We start from the raw sequence: 25,482 nt of genomic DNA on the forward strand, positions 1-25,482 counted from the left end.
CCTCTCTCATGAGATGGGGAGGTAGCAGGGGGACCCCAAACCTTCCCTTTGGCTCTTCTCCATGATCAAAACTTCGGGATGCAGCATCGCCAGGACACAGCAGGGACACGGTGCAGCAGCACCCACCAACACGTCAGGGGGGCATTGGGGTGGTGGGACACGGCAGTGAGGGGCTGGGATGACACAGTCAGGATCCTCCACGCCCAGCCCTTGGGCCTGAACCCCCAGCAGCCTCCTTCCACACCATGGAGGGTGAGGATGAGGACGGAGGAGAGTGAGGGGCCTGCGAGCCAGCCCCTCTGCCAGGCAGCCAAGAAGGCTGGGGGAGGATCAATCCTGCTGTGGGAGGAACAATCCTTCCCTCCCCAAGATCCCTGAGACAAGCAACGCTGCAGCTTCTGCTCCTTGAACAAGAAGAGCAGCAGAAAGGAAAAGCAGGGCCTGGTTTTGTGTTGGTTTTGTTGGCTTTTGCTTTTTTTCCCATCTGAGGAAGGGCTGCTCCACCCAAAAGGATAAAGCAAAGGTTTCCCCATCCTCTTCTTTATCTCGTTCCCTCTTCCCTGTGCTGTGCAGTCAGGGCAGGCGGGAGGTTGTTGGGTTAGTGGGGGATCTCACAGGGCTGCGGGGGCTGAAATCATCCTGTCCCACCTCCCGAGAGGGGCCGTCCCAGCGGGACAGCAGCGCCGGCCGCTCAGCCCCTGCGCTAAGCCGGTAAAAGGCTTGGATTAAAGTCCAGGCAGCTGATCCGGGCTGCGATGGGCTGCTGTGCGATGGGAGGAGGAGAAGGAGGAAGAGGAGAAGGCAGTCTCTCCTTTGCCCCTCGCTCTCCCCCTCGCCTCCTGCCGAGTTCTCCGGGGCAGCCCCTTCCCATGGAAGCGGTGCCTGCCAGGAGTGAATCACCTCCCATCCTCCCGCCTCGCTGCCGGCCGGTGCCATCCATCCCTGCCCGCTTCCATCTGGTCTCCCTGCACAGGTTACCGAGGAGCAGGCACACAGCTCTCCCATCCCACCGGCTGTTCTGCTTCCTCCCGCATCCCAAGACCCCTCTCCTGCTTCACTCTCAGACAAAACCACCCTTCCAGCTGTGCTTTGCTGCGGGCCTGACACGACACAAACCACATGGATCTCGGAGATCATCCCTGAGCAGCACAGCTGGACGGGACCGCGGCAAATCCAACGGGCTGGGAATCTCTGCTGTGACTTGGTTATTTATCTGCAACGTGGGAAAGTTGGGAATGTCAGACGCCTGGGCCATGGGGATGGGGTGGTTTGGCTCAACAGAGAGGGAAGGTGGTGGGAATTGCCAAGCAGGGATCAGTGTTGGGGGCTGAAGGATGAGAGGGCAATGAAAGCCAAAAACCTGCTGAGCTGCTCTCCCAGAGGCTACAGAAGACCCTGGCGAGGTTTTTCCAGTTGGATTACCTTGTAAAGCATCATTCCTATGAAAGACACTGAATTTTGCAGCCTGACCACGCCTGTGGATGGATGTGCCCTGCCATCCCTGCCCCGCAGGCACTCGAGGTGCCACCTGGGGACATTCCAAGCTGGCCCTGCGCAAAACACAACGGCTGCTCCTGACTTTTGACACGGCCACAAAAGGGCTTAAAGCTGTAAATCCTGTCTGAGCAGGAAGTTATTAAATTGGCATCACGGGAGGACGTAAAGAGTCACGGTGCCGACATCACATCCCGCAAGAGCCGGCACTGGGAAGGGATGTGACGCTCCAGGATGCCATCCAGGATCTGCTGATCCCTGAGCGTCCTGGGCTAGAGGTGGAAAGGGGCTTACCATGAGTCAGAGGTGCCCATGTCATCCCAGTTGACAGTGACACACCAACATGAGGAATAACAGCTGACCCTAATCCCATCCTCTGACCGCTGTCCATGCGCAGGAGCCTGGGCAGGGCAGGAGCAGGGGAGGGAGTTGGCAGGGAAGGAACTGGCAGCAGGGAATGCTCAGCTCCATCCGTGGCAGGGCCTGTCAGAGGCTGCCAACCCCGGGCTTTGCTCCTCTCTGCATTACAAAGGGGTTGTTGGGGGGGAGAGAGGGCAGGGAGGGACAAGAAAAGGTTGCTGTGAAGGAAGAGAATCAGCTCCTCCTCCAGCTGCTCTCAGCCTCTGAGCCACCTCCATCCATCCCCTCTGTGTTTTCCTCTCTGTCTCTTTGCACCCCTGAGGGAAATGATGAAGAGGCTGGGCAGGGATGGAGGGACTGTGCTTGCCCTGCATGAGACCCAGCAGGTACCAGGTGATGCTGTCGTGACCCCATCAGTCCCCCAGCTCATGGGCTGAGGTGATTCCTGCAGAGTTCCAGACTCCAGGTGGCTTCCACAGACTCAGGAAAATGGGCAGAACTTCTCCAAGGGACCATAGTCAGTGGAACCCTCCCTGGACCCAGAGCTGCCCAAAGAGGGGCTGGTGGGAGACCCTGACCCGCTTGGGCATCAGCTCAGCCCTATCCTTGAATCTCTGACCTGTTCTTGCTTTGGTCGGAGGAAGGGGACACACAACCCTTTTGGGGCCACAACATCCCTCTTAACCCCCACCCCTCCTCCTCCTCCTCCCTTTCCATCCGCAGCTAAAGCCCCTCCGGCAGCACGAGGCGGGATTAGGGCGAGAGTAATGTGGGAGCCCCGCAGACAGACCCCTCAGGCACCCAAAAAGCAGCAGAAACCTGCAATCAAAGGCAGTGCAGCACAATGGCAGAGCTGCAGGCACAGGCCTGGGAGAGCATTAAGCAGCATTACGGCGGCTCGAGCCGCCGGTGGGGACATTACCGCGACTCACAATGTTTGGGATCACAACCGCAGCATCTTTTCTTTTCTGTGGGTTTTGCCCAGGCTGCATTTCCATTTTTTCTGAAGAAAATACCTGTTTGGCTCAAACAATCTCCTGCACTTTGCTGCTCAGCTCTCCGGGGCTTTTCCTGCCTCCCCGCTCCCTGTCGTACGTCAAACGTGGCCGGATGCTTCGCCCTCACTGCAGCATCCTGGAGGAGCATCCATGCTGAGTCCAAACACTTCCCTTTACCCACCCTCCCCCTTTACTGCCAGGTTGTCTTTATTTGCTCCCTTCTTCTATTTTTCTCCAGCTTCCCTTTCTGAAGTTGAATGACACTGTAGTAATTTGTAGCCCGACTCCTCCTGAGACTGTCGAGCTTTAATTATATTTTTCCCATGGTTGGTGAACGGCTCGGCTATAATTATGCCAGGAAGAGCATTACTTAGGACTAACCTGAGAACAGCCTCCCCCCCCACGGGGTGCCAGGGCACTGCCTGCTCCCAGGAGCTCCTTTTTAAGGTTCTGAACTAGAGGTCCCAAGAAGCTTTTGCTGGAGAGGAGCGGAGTGTGGCCACATGCCACCCATCTGGGACTCATCCCCAGCACTGCTGATGGCCCTTCCTCTCATAAGCAGTCCAGCCACTAATTACAACACCTTGAACTGTGCTGGCACAAGGAAACCCTGGAGAGAATTAGGGTCTGTCTGCTTTGCATTAGAACTACCATCATCTGCTGTGCAGTGTGGAGTGTGGTCCTGAGCTCCCCCTGACACTCCACGTGCATCCATCGCCAACAGCAGGAAGCTGTCCTGAAAGCCAAGGGTGGGATGAGCTTTCTGGTCCACCTTTCTTGCCTGAATATTATATTTTAGTTGACCATGACACACCAGTGCCTACAGACAACCTGCCTTAGGTATCAGTGTGAGAATAATGAGATGGGAGTCGGTGCATCCAGTGCATCCTTCATCCTTCCAGGGTGGCAGCAGAAGAGTGGTGGCTCTTGGCTGATATGAGAGGGAATGAAGGATCCCATAGCACTTACAGGACACCCTGCACCTTCATTTTAAATGGGCTGAAAAAGGGTTCCCTCCTTGGCTACCTCCAAAAACTGATCATGGAATCACAGAATGGTTTGGGTTGGAATGGACTTTAAAGCTCATCTCGTTCCACCCCTTACCATGGGCAGGGACACCTTCCACTAGACCAGGTTGCTCTGAGCCACGTCCAGCCTGGCCTCAGGCACTTCCAGGGACAGGGCAACATGTCCAGGGATGAGGCAGCTGATATCAACAGGAGCTTCTCAGCCCTCATTCGTATCCCTTCTCACCTGTTCACTTTACACAAATGATTTCAGTGAATGGTAATGACAAGAGGGAATAGTGTTCTCCCATTTTAATTACATCAGAGAAAATTTAGGAGAATCATATCCCAAACCTAAAAACTGTTCCTTAAGTGAGCTTATTTTTCTGTGTCACAGAAACCATTGTACTCCATTCTGACTAAAACAACTTTAGGAAGCCAATTTACTTGTCTCCAGCACACTGTGTTTTTAGCCTACTTTCCTCAGGAAATGGGGCTTTACTTCTGTGATTGTGCTGTTTATATATCTATATGCCATCACTCCCACACTAATAACTTTTGAACGTGTTGGCCAATTCCAACCAAATCTGACAGAGCGGCAGAGTTTTCAAAAATACTGAATTCTTACAAATTTAATGAAATACGTGGGTGGGCACATATTTTCCCCCACCAAGGGAAAGGCTGCAGAGTGAACTCAGCCATATCATTAGACAGAAAAGAATACACACACACACTCACACACATGCACAGACACACACCAGTGCTATATAAAATCCCCAGGTGTTGGTAAGTCACTCATGTTGGTGTTAGAGGGGGGACGTTGCACACCTGGTTCCTATAGCCACCAAAATGAGCACCAGGATTACTCCACCAAGGCACCCACTGCCTGTTTTATGCCTTTCTTGCTATTCAGACAATGTAATTTGGTGTGGGCACTGCTGGGGAGTGTTCCTTCATTAGGAAGCTTTAAAGTTAATCTGACTAAATAGATGAAAGCCTTTCTAGCTGGATCTAGGTATGTAAAACCTTGCTCTCTTCTGGTTCTGCAGGCTCAGGGACTCTCTGCCAAAACCCTTGCAAAGGGGAAGAGCTCGAGCTGCAGGATTGAAGGGTTCAGACAAAGCAGTTTAAGTTAAAAGAGCAGAGATTTAGATGGGATATTGAGAAGGAATTCTTCCCTGTGACAGTGGTAAGGCCCTGGTACAAGTTGCCCAGAGAAGCTGTGACTGCCTCATCCATGGAAATGTCCAAGGCCAGGTTGGATGGGGCTTGGAGCAACCTGGGCTAGTGGAAGGTGTCCCTGCCCATGGCAGTGGGTGGAATGAGATGAACTTTGAGGTCCCTTTTCAACTCAAACCATTCCCTGATTCTGTGACTTTGATTTTATGATTCTATGATTGATTCTATGACCTCAGAGTGGAAGGAGGGAGAGCTGCTTTACCATAGAATCATAAATCACAGAATCGTTTGTGTTGGAAGGCACATTAAAGCTCATCTCATTCCACCCCCTGTCACGGGCAGGGACACCTTTCACTAGACCAAGTTGCTCCAAGCCCCCTCCAGCCTGGCCTTGGACACTTCCAGGGTTGAGCCTGTGCATCCACCTAATCCCATCTGCTCTCTGTTTCCAGCAAAGCCTGAATCCCACAGTCCATAACTATAGCTGGATCCTTTGGCTCTTCATTGACAGATATTGGGGCCTCAGCACAGGCCATTAGCAGAGGCAGCAAACATTCCCAGGATGGTGTCGTGCCCGTTGGTAACCCAGGGCTAATGCACAGGGTCACGTTGGAGTGTCTCTGTCCCAGCTGGTGCAGCCGGCGCTGGGCAGTGCAGGGGATCAATAAAGGGCCTTTCAACACACCAGCAGCCCTCGTGCACTGCAGGCAGTGGCTGGGCCATGGCAAGAGCCAAGCCCCACATTCCCAGCACTCGCTTCCTTCCACGTGTCCAGTCAAGGGCAGGTAGCCAGGATGAGGCAGCCGGGATGCAGGATGGAGGTGTCGCGTTGCTCCCAGAGCATTTTCTGGCAGGACCAGCTTTGGCCTCTGATGGAATATAACTCAAGGCACTGCATCCCAGGTATTTATTTCTTTGCATCTTCACTGGTGACTGAAGGGGTGAAATCCCACAAATCCCACAGCTTTCCCCCTCCTTCATGCACACATGTGACCACAGGCTGCATCCTCTCTTCAGCTCTCTATCCTCCATCCTCCATCCTCCGTCCTCCCTGCTGCTCTCCAGCACAGCTCAGGACCACAGCACCCCAGTCAGTGCAGGGAAGGCAACTATTTGCATCAGGCATTCCTGTCTGACTTGATCTCTTTTCTTCTTTCCCATAATCAGAAGTGGAATATTATATGCCAAGAGCTTATTAAGCATTTCTAGCATGGGGGGAGTGGTGGGGAAGGGTCACATCTCTTCCAATCCCACATTCATGACGTTCCAGGACCATTACCACCTGGAGATGGAGGATGCTCAGGTCCTCAGACTCAGCATCCCACAGCACATTAGAGCTCCTGATTTCCAGGATTCATCCCACAGCAGACTAGAGCTCCACATTTCCAGGATTCAGGCCTTTTGAGGCATTCACATCCACAGATCACAGGGAAAGATCTGGTCTTTCTGCTGCTCTGCTTTCCTACCTGGTATTCTAGTGGGATTTTTAGTTTTATTCTAAAGCTTTGACAACAATTTGGTACAACAGCAGCTCGAAAACATCATCAAGCCCAAAAAGGCTCCCAAAGCAGGCCTGGGAGTCTCATTCATATTGCAGATAAGCCATCAGCAGGCAGGCTGATAAGGATTTCAAGTGTGACTCCGCATACAAATATTCCAGACCCAGCAATTAATCCAGCACAGGAGACTGAGGAGGTACCTGGGTTTTTCCCCTAACCCTAGCCCTTTTTCCCAGCCTGGCTGCTATATATAGCTCTTGCTCAAAAACAGAAAGGAATGACATGCTCTAATAAACCATCCCAAAAAGGGATACAAAGAGCCCTGAATTCTCCAGAGGAGCTTTTTCTTCTCAGCTCGCCTCCAGCCTGGGAGCTGCTGCAAAGCCACAGAGCTTCAGGTGCCTTTTGGGAGCCAGCCAGAAGGTGCTTGAGCTGGCCCTGCTTTGAGCTGGGGACCCTATTTCAATCTAAATTAGAAAGGACTCCTTTTCCCCTTCCCTCCTGCTGATTTTTAGCCGGATCAGGTCCCAGCTCTGGATCACTGAGCAGTTCCACACTGACTACAGTCTGCACAGGGAGAAGGAGGATTATTTGGGCACCCAGATCTGCTGTTTTGCAGCAGAGCCTCAGGCAGGGCAAACCCTCCCCAGCCATCAGCTGCAGTCAGAGATTTGACTGTTTTTCCACTCAAAAACCCTTTTGGGAATGGAGATAGCTGGGAATCCTCCAGCATAGGCCAGGCCTGGGATGGTTCCTCTTGGCTGTCAGACAGAGGCTATGAGCGAACAGCACCTCAGGAGCTCTTCTGCTAAGGGTATCATCCTGCTTCTCCAGGGGGATAGGGAAAAACAGGGTGGATAACCTAGTACTGCCTAAGTGACAGCTCTGTGAGCTCCCCACATGCAGTCCCACCATGGTGTCACCCCTCTGCCCCAGCTGGGTGACCCTGCAAGGCCTCACTGGCTCCTTGGGGAAGCTTGTGCATCCACAGCCCACTTGGGATCAGCAGAGGGACAATTCAGCTTGGATCCACCCCACTTTGAACACCACCCATGAGGTTTGGGCGTGCCCCTCTTTGGGGTCCAGACAGCACCGACCGCTGCTGTGCCTGCATGTGCCCACCACAACCTGCCTCCAGCAGCACCCCTAAAACACCTCCCTGAGCACCTACTGCAGTGAAAAGTCTTTTCCCACTTATCCCATCAAAGCCACCTGGGTGGGACCCCAGCTGAGACACCGCGTGGGGACAGACAGAGACGCCCTTACCTGGACGCCGCGATCTCCGCTTTCTGCTTGGCGATGGTGGCCGCCCGCTCGGCCGCCTCCACGGCCCGATCCACCTTCTCACGGATCTTGCTGGCCCGCAGCGGGATGAGGTTCTTCCTCTTGCCGCTGACCAGGATGTTCTGCTTGTACTTGCCCTCCTCCTTGGTGCCGTCAGGGAAGGTCATGCAGCCGTAGCCATGGCGCTTGTTGTTGGCCCACTCGCCCTCGTACTTGAGCCCGTCCGAGCGCTGGCTCACCCCGAAGCCCGACCGCTTGTCGTTCTTCCACTCGCCCACGTAGATCTCGGTGGTGGTGGCGTCGATGTCGTCTTCGATGACGGAGAGCTCGGCCTCGCCCTCGCCCAGGCTGATGGTGGAGTTGATGTCGCTGGCGGTGGAGCTGACCGTGCTCATCCCGGCTTCGCTCCGGAACGAGCTCTGCTTGCTCCGCTGGCTGGCCAAGGAGCTCTTGGACTCGGACTTGCGGAGCTTGAGCCCGCTCAGCAGCGACCGCCGGAAGATGCCCTTCTTCTTGCTCTTGAGGATCTCGGCGTCGCTGTGGGCCATGAGCACGAAGCCCCCCCGGGACACGGCCGGGCTGCCGGCCACGGCCGGCGAGGCGTCGGGGTGCAGCGCCGTGCCGTTGGTGTGCTCGCTGCGCAGGGAGTTGATGGACGTCCTCAGGGGTGACCTGATAACCGCGGCCATGCCGTAGGGAACGCTCTGCCGGACGCCGTAACCCTGGCGCATCCCTCCGACCCACTGGCCCTGGTATGTCCCTGGGGAGAGGAGACAAAAAGCAAAGAGGGGGTTCAAGGCAGGGCCACCTGTGTTCCGCTAACGACATCGAACTCCTCCCTGAGCCCTTCACTAGCGGGAGCAGCCAAGTGCAGCTCTGCATCCCAGTCCCATCTCCATGACAAGGGTTGTAACGTCATGTTGTAGAAGGAAATCCACGGTTGGATTGCGGGCCTGCACTCCACCTGCAGCATGGGAATATTAGAAACCAGCCAAGCCATCGAGGAACTGCCCCTTGGATCAATCCCTAATGTGAAAGGAAAGGGAGCAGGGAGATGGGAAGGGAGAATCATTATCCAGGAGCAGATTCCAGTCTCATCCATGCTGCCACCAGTGATCAATGCTATATCACAGTGGATGGGTGGTATAGAACAGTACGTTTATTTATACACATAGTGCCTTCTTCCGGTGTGTTGAGGAAGGAAGCAGCTCTACAGAAATAAAGGCGTCATGGGGAGAGATCCATTTGGTTATTCCCCTCAGAAATGGGCCTGTTTGAGCTCTTCCGTTTGTCTGGGTCCTTACTGGAGTTGTTTAACTGGTCATTAGTGGGATGAAACACACACAAGACTTCATCACAGCACTGGGAACGGAGGGACAAGGAACTCCTCCAGTCCAGGAAGCACAACTGGAGCACATCACCCACCCTGTGCACCAAAAGGGGGGGGTGTAGTAATGTGCTTGGGGTTCATAATCCCATCCCCTACCGGAGCTTGGTGACTGGCACAATTCCAGGTCTTATCCCAGCCAGTTGAACCACAGGGCTTGTTTTTATTCTTAGGTTGGCTTAATCTTTTCTGGACCAGCTCAAGACACACTGATTCACTGCTCGCCTAAGCCCTTGTGGGGCAGACTGATGAGCCCAAGGATGGCTCCTGGCCAGGCACTGGTGATGCTGGGATGCTGTTGCTGGTCCCAGCCCCCGGCTGCAAAGAGCTGGGATGGGCACAGGCAGCACCTCGGAGCACTGGGACCTCCCTTTGTGCCAGCCCCGCTCCCACACACCAAGGGAGTCTTAAAATAGACCTGCTGAAATAGTGAACTCTGCGTGAATCCAGCCAATCCTACCCCCAGGACTCTGTTAGGAATTTCCACACCCGATTCTGGGGTTCAGTAGTAGCTCTGGAGGTAGGTCTGGGCTGGAGTGGCTCATGCTGAGCACAGGAACTGCTTCCTGAGTGTGAAACCAGCACCAGGCCACATTTTGTGCTGCATTTTGGGGTGCATCAGCTGTCTTTTGTCTGCCAGTGCTTTGCACAAATCCTGCAGGACTTGAGCATCCTTCCTGCTGCTCCAATGGAACACCCCAAGGTGCTACATTATCTGGGTGACACCTTTGTATACCCCAAAAAAACTCCAGTCCCAAACTAAGGGATCCCACAAAGACTGCCTTGGAGAAGGGATGTGGAAGAGGCAGGGGCAGGTGGGCAGGATTTACTGAGGGTTTATAGGATTAGCACTGGGGAGGGAGCAGAGCACCGGGATTAGGGCAGGCACTGGCAGGGTAGGGCGAGGTGGTGCCAGGAAGAAGGATGGGGGGCAACCGGCAAGATGGTTGGAAAAGGGCTCAGAGGAGACACCACACATGTCCTGTCATTGGGTTGGAGCAGTGAGCCTGGCTTGTCCCGCTGCAGTCCACCTTGGTGTCCACAAAAACAGGGAACAGCCGATGCCATGCCCCCATGGCTCTCCTCAAGCCCAGTGGCAGCCTGGAATGGTGGCTGCGGCAGGAGAGAGCCCACCAAGCTGTCCATGCATTCCCTGAGGACCTGGCACCACCTCGCTGCCCTTTCTGGCTCCATCCCAGAGTGTCCTGGCAGGACAACCTGCTGGGGTGATGGGCAGCAACCGGGTGAGAGAAATTCCCCTCAACACTCCAAGTACCCTGCAAAGGAGCTTCCAAGATGGCTTGAGATGTCCTCACACTGTGCTCAGCCTCCTGTTTCCCCTAGAGATGGATTCAGTGAGTTTCAAGAAAAAATGCCAGTATGGGAAAGGAGGCAGGGAGAAAAGGTCCTGCATGAGATTCATCACAGCCTGCCCTGCCCAAGTCTTCCCTTTCTCTTGGCTGAATCCCCTGACTTGACCCCTAGCTCCAGGCACGTTCCTTGACCTCCTCATCTCCTGGCAAATCTGCAGCTGAAAAAAACTCCCTGGATTAAGCTGAAGCACCGTACAGCAAGCACAGATCCCTGTGCTGGAAAGCTGAGGGACAGGCAAAGAGCAGAACAAAGCGCTCCAGGATGGAGTGTGACAGTGCGGCCCGGCTGGGGCAGAGGCACAAATTGGTCCCAGCAGGTTCCAGCTGCAGCCTGTGCATGTCCCCAGTCAGGCTGAGGAGCCCAGGAAGCTCATCCCTGCATGGCCTTAAAACATACTGCTGGAATTGCACAGCTGCCAGGAGCAGCCTCAGCATCTCCTCGACAAGGCTGATTTTTCCAAGCAGAGGATGCAAGGAGCCATCCCATCCAGCCAGTCCATCCTGATTCTCCCCTCTCAGCACCACGGAGCAACTCCCAGCAGAGGGCAAAATCCCAACCCTAACTCTGTTTTTATGGATGTCATTGCTCTCCTTGTTGCTTCCCTGTTGGAGGCAGCACACGGAATATCTCCAGGGATTGCCTCGGAGCGCCACCAAGACATCTGGGCACCTCCATGGCCACCAGCAGATCAAAGAGCTTCCTTCAGGGAGCTGAATTAATCCATCCTTCCTTACCCAACAGCACTACTTCCTTCCTCTGACTTCATTCTGTTTTAAACCCCTAAATATCCCAGGATTTGGCCGTGGATGCCGGGAGGTTTCAGAGCCATCTGATCTGCATTGCTAAGCACTGCCAGCCACCTCCTCCCCTTGCCCTGCTCAGCTTAACCTCTGCTCCCAACATTTGCAGATACTGCACAAGGTTTAATCTCACAAGGAGCCGGGAGACTCTTTCTCCCTTCAGAGGAAACAGGATTTTATGATTTTCCACTTCATGTGCCAGGATGGACTGGCTGTAGCTATCCCAAGTTTCAGAGCTCTGGAGTTGAAAAGGGAGAGTGCAGTGGGCAGCTGTCACAGTGGGGACCACAGGATGGGGCTGGGAGGATGGAATGAGTCAGGGAACATGGGATTCCCATCCCAATGGGATAGGAGGTAGGGAGACAGTCAAGGCAATCCTGGCCACAAGCTGATTGTATTGGCCAAGCCAGGAAAGAGGAAAAGCCACCATGATGGAGAATTGCTGGGGAGGAAAAGGTCCCAACCTCTTCCCTCAGCCACGCAGGTCACTCTTCTGGGTGCCTCCAAGATACAACAAATACCCATCCCACTTCTGCGTGGTCCTTCTGCATTGAGGAAAAAGGACAAAGAGCAGCCAAGAAAGTCTTGGAAAAGGAAAGAAAATCATCACAGAATCATGGAACTATTTGCATTGGAAAGGACCCTAAAGCTCATCTCTTTCCAACCCCTGCCATGGGCAGGGACACCTTCCACCGATCAGGTTGCTCCAAGCCCCGTCCAACCTGGCCTTGGGCACTTCCAGGGATGGGGCAGCCACAAAATCCTCCTGAGCTCAGTAATTCATGACTTACTATGGCACTGCAGCACAAGCAGCTGCCATGTCTGCATTGTAGCTCTTTCCTCACTATCAATATTTGCAAAACACTTCCCGAAGCATTAATTGCATGAGATTAATGGAGTGATTGCACTGGGAAAGTGCAGCATCCATTAGGTGGCCAGGGAAGCATCTGTGGGTTTAAGTCAGGGACAGGAGCAGACAGGAGAGCACTGGGCAGCCACCCCCACGATCCTGCTGAAAAGAGGATCAGATCCTGCCCTGGGAAGGGGATTTTTTGCAGCAAAATCAGAGCATGAGAGAATAAGCAGGTTGAGATCTTGCTCAACAATCTTCCCATCCCAGGGAAGATCCCAAATCACCCTGGTGTCATCGCTCCAGTGGGATTTGGCCAAGATAAAGGTGATGCCAAGAAGGATGAGGAAGTGGCCACATCCATGCCAAACAGAGTTAAGGAGAGGGCACAACCCGAGGCTAGGAGGAAATAACTGGAGTCATCCCAAAAGATGGATTGGAGAGAATATTCCTTTTTCAGAAATAACAGATGAAGCACAAGAAAGGGAATGGGCTCATGGGAAAGACAGGGAAAGTGGGGATGGGATGGAAACATGGAGAGAAGAAAATGGACAATGCTGTTGACCACTTTCACTTGTATTCCTAAGCCTGAGTTTGGGTTTTTTTTTTGGCTCACTCCCCTTGAAACAAGGCTGGCTTGTTTCCAGACAGCTTTTAAAACTCCTGAAGGAATTTCCATTGCCTTGAGGACCGTGCAGAGCCCCATCCTTGGCTGGAGGCACCCAGGCTGAAAGCAGGAAGTGGGAAGTCACTGGCCTCCAAAGCATCATTCCTGATTCTCCAGCAGAATGTTGTATGTTTTGAGCAATGACAAGCAGCAGCACTTCCTCAGCATTTGGACAAAACCCATTCTGGGAAGAGAGTAGAGAGTCTGCAGGGCAGCTCCTGTTGTCCCCATCATGCCAAAATCCCTGAAATCAGGGCTGGCCCCAGTTTGCACCTTGCAGAAATAGGGAGGGGAGCAGGACCCTGCTCAAAGCTATCAGCGAAATCCTGAGTGCAACCTCTGCGCCTCCACATTCCCTGCTGGAAACAGGGATAAGGCACTGGCACTCCAGCAATCAGCTGGGTTTGGGAACACTAATTACCTCCTATTTGCAAAGTGTTCTGGGAGGATCAGAAGCATCACAGGTACCAGGAAGAATGATGTGTTTTCTTTCATTTCCTCTGCTTTGCCAAACAGATTTTGGGGATTTCCCTGGGCGGTAGAGGACCAATCTCCATCTCCAGCTCTTCCCCCTGGGTACAGGCACTGTGGTCGGGAGCTCCCTTAGGGCATGCCAGAGGAATAGCTGGATTTTGAATGATATGGGGGGAAGCCCAAAGGCAGGATGATGGGCTGCTCATTCACATGGGGCTTCCCTTGGCACAAGGTGGGATCATGCACTTGGATATAAACCCAGTCCAACTTCCCTATGGTATTCGAGTGAGAAAAAAAATCAGGATTTTTTGGGTTGGAATGACCATGTTTCCTTTCCACCCTCTCTCCATACCCAAGATTTGGCATTTTGTAGGTTGCTGAGCCCTCTGGCCCCACTCCAGGAACACCATTAAGTAGAAGCTTTATGGACTGAAGCCTGTTCCCAGGCTTTTCCCAAACCAAGATAGCTGTTTCCATGTCCTGCATGACAAAGCCTTTGGCAAACACATGGAGTAAAGCACATGGGGAGGTTTGCACAGACCTGCCCTGCCTCCAGGTTCTGGTGTGGAGACATTCCAGCAGCAATTCAGGATGTTGTAAAGCACTTTGGGGCCGGTGGACACACACGTGTTATTATCACAACATGACCTCAAGAAAGAGTCAAATGTTTAGAAAATATTCCCTATCCATTGCTAACACTGAGCTAAACAAACAAACACAACCCACCATCGTGGGTCAATACCTTGTGTGTTTCCAGGTTAGCTGGAATAGAAATAAAATAATCAGCGACTTGGGGGAAGCTCCCCAGGCTTGGAACATGGGAGCAGCAGGATCCAAAGGACAGGTTTTCTGTCCTATCCTCGAGTTACAGCCAGATCCTCCTGGTGTGGTGACTGTGTTGGGCAACAGCAGCAATCCAAACCTCCCAGCTCACTTTCCCCGCTCAGCAAAATCCAGTAAGGAGATCTGAGTGGTCCAGAGTGCCCATCCACTTTTCCAAACCCAGTCAAAGCAATTAGGTTTTACAAATTGCTGGTTTATCTTGCAAAGGATCCTTCCTGGTATGCTCAGCCCCCTTCTTATCTCTGACCTCTGCAGTATATTAATTAAAGATGTCCAATGGCATTAATTAGGCCCAGCTCTTGAATTCTGACTGAAAGAGTGAATTTTACAGATATCACTTTCCAGCTACTCGATATCAGAAAGGCCCAAGAGGATTCACACACAGATCATGTTTCTCACCTCAGAAACACCTATCCCAGAGAGATCTATGGGAGAAAAGAGAGGACTGGAGGATGTGTGATGGGGACATCCTCACTGGCCATCCCAGCTCACGTCCAACAGTCAGGGGGGATCACTGGGAAAAACGTGCCCCCCAAATGTCCTGCCTGACTGGATCCTCCCAAGGATCCTCCCAAGGATAGGATCATAAAATCCCAGAGTGGTTTGTGTTGGAAGGGACCATTTCCACCCCCTGTCAGGGGCAGGGACACCTTCCACTAGACCAGATTGCTCCAACCTTGCCTTGGACACTTCCAGGGATGGGGCAGCCACAGCTTCTCTGAGCAACCTGTGCCAGGGCCTCACCACCCTCACAGGGAAGAATTTCATCCCAACATCCCAACTAACTATGGCCTCCAGCAGTGGGAAGCCATTCTCCCTTGTCCTGTCCCTCCAGGCCCTTGTCCAAAACCCCTCTCCATCTCTCTTGGAGCCCCTTTAGGCACTGGAAGGGGCTTTAAGGTCTCCCTGGAGCCTTCCCTTCTCCAGGCTGAACAGCCCCAGCTCTCCCAGCCTGTCTCCATGGAAGAAGGGCTCCAGCCCTCAGAGCATCTCTGTGGCCTCCTCTGGATTTGCTCCAGCTGCTCCATATCCTTTTTACACTGGGGACCTCAGATCTGGAGGCAGCACTGCAGATGGGGTCTCACCAGAGCAGAGCAGAGAGGGACAATCCCCTCCCTTGGCCCACTGGTCACTGCACGGATGTGGGGACGTGTTCACTGCCATGACCACCCCATCCTTCCTGCCCTACCCCTCCTGGCAGCAGCACAAGGTGTTGTGCTGGGTGACTTCCATGCCCTGCCCTGTCCCCAGCTGCTGGTCTCATCCCCCAAATGCTCACCTAAATCCCACACAGGTATGACATGGATGGCTGGGGCTTCCCACCTGCTTTGCCTGCCATGAAAGTTGGGAATCAGTGATGGTGATGATGCAACACCGCACAGATACGGCAAATTATCCCCCCTCCAGCCCTGCCAAGGCTTTCCATGTCTCTGACCATCACCAAGCCATGCTAAAAACACAGTCAGATGCTTCTGCCGTGGCTGCTAATTTGCCAAAAATATGCTCTGGTAACTGCTTACACAGGGGAAGAAATAAAGTATGGATTTTTGAGTATGCAAATATAATCTGCAGGCAGGAACACGTGATGGATGTTAGTCATAGTGCTAATGCTGGGTACATACAGACATGGTGGGCACAGAGAGGTCTGGGCACCCAGAGGGAGGATGGAGGGATGGAGGGGACAGGAGAGGAGAGGAGGAGGAGAGCAGAGTTGCCACAGGCTGCTGTGTTCCTGCCTCAGTGATGGGTAGAATTCAGTCTGTTTTGGGGGTCAATAAATAATAAACTCTTACAAGTCTGCAGTTCATATCAGCATGGTCAGCCTGTACTTTAAAAGCAGGGAACCACCAGCTAAAGGAACCAATCAGTGGAGGTGGGTTTGGATGATGCACAGTAGGAAAGGGCTCTGGAAGCGGGTAGGGATGGGAGCAGGGCTGGCCCTGGCACAGCCAGAACCTCTGCAGGAGCGAGAGCCGGGGGCTGGAGGGAGGAGATGGATTTATACAGCCTCCCTCTCCTCAGCCAGGGAATCTGCCTCCTCCTCCTCCTCTGTGGATGCAAATAACAACATAAAGTATCTCTGGCTGAAATACCACAGAACAGGGATTGCTCAGCTGTTCTCCACAGGGAAAATCACCCGAAAATCACAAGTTTGCCTGTGGTGAGAACTGGGGGATATGATCCCAAAAGCAGGGAGACCTTTATATTCTCATTGCCGTAATTCCTGCCCCAAAGGTACTTTGCAACCAGCAGAATGAAGCCTCTTCCCTCACTGGTAAACATTAACATGCATCACAATATTGCAGAAACTGCTGGAATTGGAACTTAGAGATGGGAAACTGAGGCACAGAGAGAGGTGGAGGATGAGCTGCTCCAACAGAACAAGGTGTTTGCCTTGTGCTGAGGGCATAGAGTGGCTTTGCAGAGCATACAGCACACCCACAGCAGGGCAGGGAACGGGGCAAAGCCCCAGAGCTGATGTCCTACCCCTGAAGATAACCCCAGCTGCAGGAATTAAACCATTTTCCACAGGGACTGCCCAGTGAGGAATACATGCCTTTACAATATTAAGGAGAAGCCACTCCAGGAAAATTTCATATGGAAATTCATGTCTTCAGGTATCTGCTTCAGGGGGGAACAACTCAGTTTGTTCTCCAGGAAAACACAAGTCTGTTCTGAGCATCCCCTTCCTCTTCTCTTTCATTGCTTGTGCATCTCCTGCTTCCCCAAGCCTGTTAATGAGTGCCTTTTCCAGCCAGAATTCAGGGAAAAGCTTCAAATCACTATACTGACAATCAAATCTTAGCATTACTAATTCTGATGAGGTCAGGATGCCTCTCAGACCATTTGTGATTTCTCTTAAAACACCTGGTCCTGGAGTCAGGGGAAATACAGCTTTTAAAATGAAAGAACTAAAGAAAGAAATTTCTAATTGTCCTGGGAGCGGGAAGTGCTGGGTTTGCCAAACAGGGAAAGTCAAGGAAGCACCTTCCCCTGGTGAAATGGGGCCCACAGTTCTTCTCAGGGCAGCTGAATCCTTGTGGATTCAGCCACTGACCGGGGTGAAAATCAGGATCACAAGGGAGGCAAGACACATTAAGATATTGCTCAGCACCTTTATTAAGGTTAATGTGCTCCTCTCACAAAGCAGAGTGAAATCGGGCTAATGCCTGTTCCCTTAATCCTCCTGGGCTCTAATCCTTACTGCAAACTCCAGGATCTCACCCCATCCCTCAGCAGAGCTCACGGGAGGAAGGGCTCATCCTCCAGCATCTCCCCAAAGATGCTGAGTGCCAGTGCTGGATTTTGGGGGCTGCATCCCTGCCAAGGTGTGGGAGACGCTCAGCTGGATGGGATGAGGCTGAGATCCCCATGGATCAGGATAGGAGGCTGCACCAGGGATGGCACGGGATGGGATGAGGCAAGAGCAGAGTTTATTTATTTCCTGTGAAATAAATCATCAAATCACAGGATGGTTTGGGTTGGAAGGACCTTAAAGCTCATCTCGTTCCAACCCCCTGCCACGGGCAGGGACACCTTCCACTAGACCAGGCTGCTCCAAGCCCTGTCCAACCTGGCCTTGGACACTTCCAAACCCTTATTCAGTCCAGGGAAACACCTTGCAGACCCAAAGTGATGCCCTGAGCAGGAAATAATACCTTTATAGTGATCATTTTGGTGTGAAAATCAGCAAAATAAGGGACCTTGCTCTGGCTGTTCACTCATTCATGAAAATTCATGATGCTCTGCTGTACTCTGAGAGTAAGTGGAACCTCTTCAGGGAATAATGTTGGGAAAGGAGTGACTGTTCTAAGGGAATGCTGGTGTATCAATTGCAATTTTACAGATTTTTGAGTCAAAGGCCAGAATCTGTCTTTGAAAAGCCAGTATCAACACCAAAATATAAACACTTGCCATTCCAGTGTTTTGTTTTCTCCAACCTCTTTTTCTTTTTTTTTTTTTTTTTGGGTTAAAAAATTTTAAATTAAACAGTTTTTTGCAGGGGTAAATTAGCATCAAGACTCTCCTGTAACTACTGCAAACTCCTGCAAAAAAATCTTTTCTTGGTCAGGATTTCAATCAATGGCAAAACCAGACCCCAAACAGGCAAAACCTGCCAAAATTCACAAGACAGATGCTAAACCACAGCACTCCCCCCTAAAAGACCATCACCAACCTCATCCTGCCCAGCTCCTCTATCTTCAAGTCATGCCTACATTAATACAGCTCATTCATCTACGTCAGCATTACCTGACTCAAAGCATTCAAAATTCATCAGGTTCATTTTAAAATCGAGGCATTTTTAAACAGGAGGCATTTTTAGCTCTCGGCTGCTGGTTCCCAAGCCTGTAAGAATGACTTTTCTGCAATAGCCTGGGTGGAAACCTTGCTTCGAAACCAAAGCTGAAAATCTTGCAAAATCACATGATTCCACAAGCTGGAGCTTCTAAGGAAAAAAAAAAAAAAAAAATGTTCAGCTCCAGGAGCAGATGTCACCCAACCACGAGGAGCCCCATGGGATATCAAATCACTTGCAAATATCCTGAGATTTGCACGAAAAGCCACGAGAAACCCACCCCAGTGAAATTATATGAAAATTGTGCTTCAGGACTTAAGTGCCTGAGTCAGGGAGAGGTGTCTGAGGGGGTTCTCAAAGTTGGGGTCCTTCACCATCCGCAGGTGCTGAATAAAATACTCGGGAAGATGGAGTGAGGGTCTGAAGCCTGTCTGGCAGTTTCTATCTCATGTACTTTTCCCCAGGGTCAAAATCCTTCTTCCTCTGTCCTGAGCTGTACCTGAAACTAAGCAGCATGTTCCAGTGAGATAAGTAATTACCATGAGTTCATATCATTTCTTTTTAATGAGGCTGGTCAGAATCTTCATTTAGTATTTTGATTCATTTTTCTGTGCTCGGCAGGTCTTGATGTCTCCGGATTTGCCCTCCTAGAACCACTGTGGGCAGCTTCTGTACCGAATCTAGACAGCCAGATGCTTCACCAACAAAGTTCTGAGTTTTTTTAATTAATTTTCAGGTTCTGAGGGTTTTGATAGGACCAGCTATGGCTGTGTCTGGATCCTGCAGGAACTGGGATCGAGGATCAGGGCGCATTTGTATTTGCTTGTTTCCGCCCACTATTTGAAGTGCATCAACAATTCCTTCCTGACAGCAAAACAAGAGAAGAGCTGGTACTTTTAAGGTAATTCTGACATCCGTGCTATGAATAGATCCTTATGGAAATTTGCCCTCGCTTGTTGGTTCCCTACACAGGAATCCAGGAAAACGCTGGTATGGTGAGAGGCACGAGGCCGCTGCCATGGTAGCACTGGATCATGGAATCCCAGACTGGTTTGGGTTGGAAGGGACCTTAAAGATCATCTTGTTCCAACCCTGCAGCACTGGCTGGGGGTGGTTCCTCCCAAACCACATCTCAGCTCGGGTGAGGGGCTGCGGCCCCTTCCCAGACACAGCATTCCCAGTTCATCCCCCCGGAGCAGCCCTTTACACTGGCAAGGGATCTGCTTTTGCAAAGTGTTTCAGGTTTTCCACCTCCTCAACCATCCCAAAGCCATTTGGTTGGTAGCTCCTGGTGCACCTGCCAAGAGAGGTGTCACTGGTGCCGCTGCAGAGGTGGGAAAGTGGGACATGGAGCCACCACAGCTCCTGCCCGGGCGAGACAGGCTGGGAGGGACCCACCCAGTGGCTCCCACTGCTCCCCTTCCCTCTCCCCAGTGCAGGAAAATTTCCCAGCCAAGGCCAAGAAAACCCACTTGCCTACTCAGGCGACGCTAACAATGCAAACACTAATTACATTTCCCTCACCTATCAAAGGGATGATTCACTGAGGTGAGTGGGCACAGAGCATTACACAAGATGAACACCACAGTGTGACCACCCGGCCCTTTCGGGGTAGCCCTCCCGAGGAACAAGGATTTGGGGAGCATGGGAGATTCAGACTGGGGGAGGGGTGGCAGCAGGAGATCCGGCAGGGCCCTGGTTCGCAGCAGACACCTCCAGTCTGTGAGACATTCCCTCGGGGCTGCTGGGCACTGAGCACCTGGAATGGGGTTGGTCCCCTCCCCGAGGCCCTGCCCAGTCTTGGATCCCAGATGCTCCACTGGGAAGAGGTGGAGGGAGGAGGAAAACTGCGTTGGCAGGGATGGAAAGGGCAAAACACTGATTTGGGGCTTCTTCCTTCATCCACCCCCACAACCACGGTTTCAGCAGCTAAACCCAAACCCAATGCAGAGCCCGAGGATTCCCATGGGAAGCCTGTAGCTACAACTCTAACTGTCCCCAGGGTGAAATTACTGAGCATTCCCAAAGTGTCCAAGGAGGTACAGAAAGTACCAGATCTCCAGACCTGCTCAAAAGAGGGTCTCCAACCCTCTGCCCTGGACAGGTTCCACCAGCTGTTCTGGGAGCAGCTCCAGCTCACATCTGATCCAGGGATGATCCAGGTGGATGCAGCCCCTTTCACCTGAAGCAAGGGAGCAATCCTGCTCCCACCCTGGAGCTGGGATGAATCAGACCCAGGAAACGAGCGGTGCAACTCCAGCATCCGACTGAAGCAGTCCTCGGGAGCCTGGTTTATGTAATATCAGGGTGCTTCTGGAGGGGGGCAGGAGGTAGCAGGGATTTTTTTGGCAAAAATATAAGGACATGTCAGCAGTGTTGTGGTTTGGGGAGGTCTGAGGGGGTGAGTGTGTACAGGGAACAACAGGACGGTGCCACAGGTGCGGGGCCGTGGGTCAGGCGTGCCGGGGAAGGTTCAGCAGAGCCTGGGCTTCTGGGAGAGCAGCGAGGCTCTGTTTGCTTATGAGGGCTCTGCAGTAGGTCTGTGTTGATGGACACAAACCCACACAGCTCAGGGAACACGGTTTGCATTCTCCTGGCGCGTGCAGGGGTCAGGGAGCACCGGGGGCCGACCACGTGTGTGTGGGAAGGGGAGCGGGGGGCGAGGCGGTGGCGTGGCGTGGGGAGGAGAGGCGTGTGTGTGCCCGGCGTGTGGCGTGGGAGGTGTGAGAGCTGCAAGCTGTGCCTGGGGGAAGCGCTGCCTCCCCCTGGGGGTGTGTGGGGCAGTGCAGGCGCCCAGTGGGGTGGGGGACGGCACCCAGGGGATGGGGGGGATGGCAACGTGGCCAGGCCACCGCGTGCCGTCCCCTCCGCCCAACACCTCAGCTCGTGCCCATCAAAAATATTGCTCCCCAAGATAGCGCTGGAGATGTGCCCTTACCCGCTGTTGTGCGAGGGAATGGTAAAATTGGAGTGAATCCATGGATTCTGGGGCATCTCGCTTCCCGAGCCTCGCTGCGCATTTGGGGACCCAGCCCCTCAGCCATGGCTGAGGAGCTAAAAAAAAATAATGTGCAAGGGATGAATATTTATCTGTGGGTGGCAAGTGACAGATGCTGGGGCGAGGATTCTTGGATACTTCAGTTTGATGGAGGTAATAACTTGAAGGGATTAATGAGAAACATCCTTCCCAACAGTTGCCTCCCCGGTGCCACCCAGCACTGCTCCCGCACTCAGCGGCCTCAGGGACCCAAACACACAAAGTTCAGTGAGGTTTGGTGCCCAAAAGGCTGAAGATACCCAACTCTGGTGTTTTTTACCCACAGTGGAGCCAGGCAACCAGGAAAGGGATATGGCTTCTGGGTGCTTGGAGCTGAGTTGGTGGAAGTGACATTCCAGCTGGGTTCTGGCCCAACTGGGATGGGGGAACCTGGTGTGGAGGAGCCTGTTGGGGTGTCCGCAGGTCCCATCGCTTTGCTGTGCATCCCCAGCACAGCATCCCTTCCTCCTCAGAGGGTTTGAGAGTCCCAGGGGGACCATTTTGCCACAAACACTGTGCCCTTTCCCCACACTGATCCTCTTCCCTCCTCCTGAAATCACAAACACATGATATCAGTCCCCAAGCACCGGGAAGGCGGGCTGGCCTGACAAGATGGAAGAAAAACCTCTTTCCTTCTGGTAGGTTCTCAGAAAACATGGAAACTGCTGCTTTGCCACCCCAGTGTGGGGATGCTCCCCATGTTCTCCCAAAAAACACTGCCCTGTAGAGGGTGAGGACGGGGTAGGGTGGGGGCATGTGCGTGGCCGAGCACAGGGCCAGCCCTGCAACACCCAGCCCTCAGAGACCTGTAGTTTGTCCAGACTTCTGTCTGTCCTCCCACAAACCTCTCAGGCAAGGGCTGGGTGCCAGGAGGAGACAGCACCCACGTTGGGAGCACACAGAAACCCCCCACAGCCCCTCCTGACCGCCTTGAACGTGGGAGACTGCAATTATTCCCTGCCCAAGCTTTATCCTCGACTGAAGGACTGCTGGGATTTATCGGTGCCTTCCAAACACACACCCGGCAGATTCCAGCTCAGACCCCAGCATCATTCCATGCAGCTGAAACAAAAGGTTGCAGCTCTGTTTTCCTTTAGGACAAAGCCACCAGCACAAAATTATCATTAAAAATCCGGAGACGGTTGCGCCTCTCCCTTCCAGAGCATGAAAAAGCAGCTGCAGGTGAGGCTTAACCTCTCCTCCCTGTACAACCACAAAGCAGCAAACTGGGTTCTCCAGAGAAAGGTCTTGCAGCACCTTTCAGGAAGGGCTGTGATGGAGCTCACCAACACTGCAATTTCCTCAACGTAGCAGTATGGAAAACTGAAACATCTTAAAAATAATTGGTGAGCCTGCTTTGGACGGCCACAATTCCCAGGAAAACAAGGGGGCAGCGGTGCCGGATGCCCCTGGCTGCCGGCAGGTAGGCCTGCCTGGGATTATGGAGGCAATTCCGATGGAGGTAGCCACAAACCATGCGAGAGGATGATACAGCCACTTACAGGACAGCACCAGCTGTTTCTCCCAGTTCAGCCTTAAAGCTTGTTAGTCCAGCAATTTTTTGGGGGTTTGATCGCTCCAATTGGGTTTTCTTGTTTTTTATCTAATCCCAGTTTCCCCTCAGCATCTCGTTAAGCCGCGTTGACGGCAGAGAATAGCTCTGGTGATCCCTCTGAGCCCCTACGCTAAGCATTAAGCCGTAAACTAGGAATGTAAGACTCTTGTCTGAATTAAAGTATTTTCCCTGGTATTATTAAGTGTGGGGCTGCCTTTGGAGGGGCTGGGGGACGTGCAAAGACCCAGGCCCCTCGTTGGAAGCAGTGGCAGTACTGGAGCTGCCCCCATCTGCTCTGGATCCCCCACACACACTTCGCCTCCATCCTGCCCTGCGTTGCTTCCATGCAAATCCTACAGGTTCCAGTGGTGCAGTCAGAACTGCCATGTGCAACTTGGGTTGTCGCCCCATGGCTGGGCCCACCCCATCCTCTGACCCCTCTGGGCCAGAGCTGGGCATCCCCCCACCAGCACAGCCAGTTTCCCTCCCCAAAAACCTGGTTAAGGACAGGAAGGGAGGAGGACCCGCTGCCCAGAGACCCGCTGGACATATGGGGCTACCTGTGGCAAAGAGCTGGGCTGGTGCCACGCTGGGCTGGTTCCTTGTTTCCTGCAGGGTGGGAGCATCCCTCGCTCCAAGCCAGCAGGTTGCAAACTCCCAGACTCCAACCTAAACCCAGGGTCCCTGCTTGGAGGTTTGTACCCCATCACCACCCCAGGAAGGGATCAACGGGCACCTACCTCCATCCGAGTAGGTCTCTGTCCCGTAGCCATCCTGTAATCCATTGCTCCAGGTGCCTTCGTACTTGGCCCCGTTTCCAGTGCATTCTCGGACCCCGTACCGTCCCTTAAATCCATGGGTCCACTCTCCTTTGTACACCCACTTCCCTTTGCTCTCCATGCCAATGCCATGGCGCTTGCCCTGCGCCCAGGTGCCCTGGTAAGTGTTGCCACTGGGCCAAGTGTAGACCCCCAGCACCTCAAAGCCGTGACTCCAGGAGCCCGAATATTCACCTTGACCCTTCGGGCCGGTACAGATTCCATGGCCATGAGCCTTTCCGTCCTCCCAGCCTCCACAGTACGACCCTCCATCGTCAAAATTAAACCTTCCCCCACTGGACATGCATGTAATTCGGTTTGCAAATCTCCCAAAAGGTGAAAAAAAAAAAAAAAAAAAAAAAGGAAGAAATGCAGAAAATAAAACGCGAACGATGACTTGGGGAAAAAAATATAAACAAAAATAAAAAAATTAAATCAAATCAAACTCAATCGAAATCATGCACCAGATCCAGGGAGCTGCTTAAGCCAGTTTCTTGTGATTATTCATTCTCTGGGAGTATGTTGAGGATCAGTTCTCTCTTCCCCTGCTGTGGAAACAGGATCATTAAAAAAAAAAAAAAAAAAAATAGCAGCAAGAACAGCAGCAGCTATTGGGTTTTGGTGCAAACGACTCCACCTAAAAACCATCCAAGGCAGGGAACGGGGGTGGGGGAAAAGGAGGAAAGGAAAAAAAAAAAAAAAAGAGGCCAAATGCCAAGAGAAGGCAATAAAAAAATTTAAAAAAATAAAAAAAAAATTTAAAAAAAAAAAAAAAAAAGAAAAACCGAGCGCTGGGCAGCCCCGGGGGGGAGATGCTCAGAGCCCCCGCGGAGCCCCCCGCCGCCGGCCGGGCTGGCTGGGGCGCAGGGCCGGGGGCAGCGGCGGGCGCGGCGGCATCGCGGGGCTCGGCAGCGGCAGCAGCAGCAGCAGCAATGCGGTGCCTCCTCCGCCGCCCTCCCGCACGGCTCCCCGGCCGCTCCCGCACCGCGCACGCCCCGCGCCCCGCACACCCTCCCCCGGCCGCCTCCCCCGCGCCGCTCCCCCGCCGCAAACCTCACTCCCGGGGGGACCCGCTCGCCGCGCCCGGCGGATCCCGCATCCCGGCCGGAGGATGCTCGCGGCGAGGCTGGATACCGGGGCGAGGGGCTGCGGGGGTGCAAAGGGGCCTCGGCTCGCCCCGCGGCCTCCCCCCACCGCTCCTTCCCGGCTCCCTACGGGGATAAATCCCGCTTATTAATGAGCAGGATCCTGGGCTTTCTGCTCTGCCTCAGCTCCCGGCGCCGGGCTCAGGGTGGATTTAAAGAGACAGGAACTGCGTCGCCTTCGCCTCCCACCCCAGCAGGGCCGCAGCCCCCCGCAGACTCGCGGGATGCTCCCGGATTTTTATTTATCCCTTCGTCTCTCCCCCTCCCCGCTCCCGCCGCTCCCCCGCTGCTCCTCGGGTGCGACGAGGGGCCAGCATCCCCCGCCAGAGCCGGGGGGCCCCGTTGGCAGGTGGGTGGGTGGACACCGGGAAAGGGCCAAACGCCTCGTTCCGCCACCGCCAGGTCTCCGGGCAG

At 53.3% G+C, this 25,482-nt stretch overlaps 1 protein-coding gene across 1 annotated transcript in view; it reads right to left on the reverse strand.

Annotated features, from left to right (window-relative positions):
* JPH3 (junctophilin 3) overlaps positions 1–24,902 on the reverse strand; it is a 55,908-nt gene extending 31,006 nt beyond the window's left edge. Inside the window, exons 1-2 of the mRNA XM_050311711.1 lie at positions 23,846–24,902; positions 7,804–8,581 (exon numbers count right to left, since the gene is read on the reverse strand). Of these exons, the coding sequence (XP_050167668.1) occupies positions 7,804–8,581; positions 23,846–24,227 (1,160 nt within the window). The 5' untranslated portion in view covers positions 24,228–24,902. The remainder of the gene's footprint in view (positions 1–7,803; positions 8,582–23,845) is intronic.
* Between the last annotated feature and the right edge of the window lie 580 nt (positions 24,903–25,482).

This window comes from Myiozetetes cayanensis, unplaced genomic scaffold (assembly GCF_022539395.1).
Source record: "Myiozetetes cayanensis isolate MyiCay16 unplaced genomic scaffold, myiCay2020 scf16, whole genome shotgun sequence".
Lineage (NCBI taxonomy): Eukaryota > Metazoa > Chordata > Aves > Passeriformes > Tyrannidae > Myiozetetes > Myiozetetes cayanensis.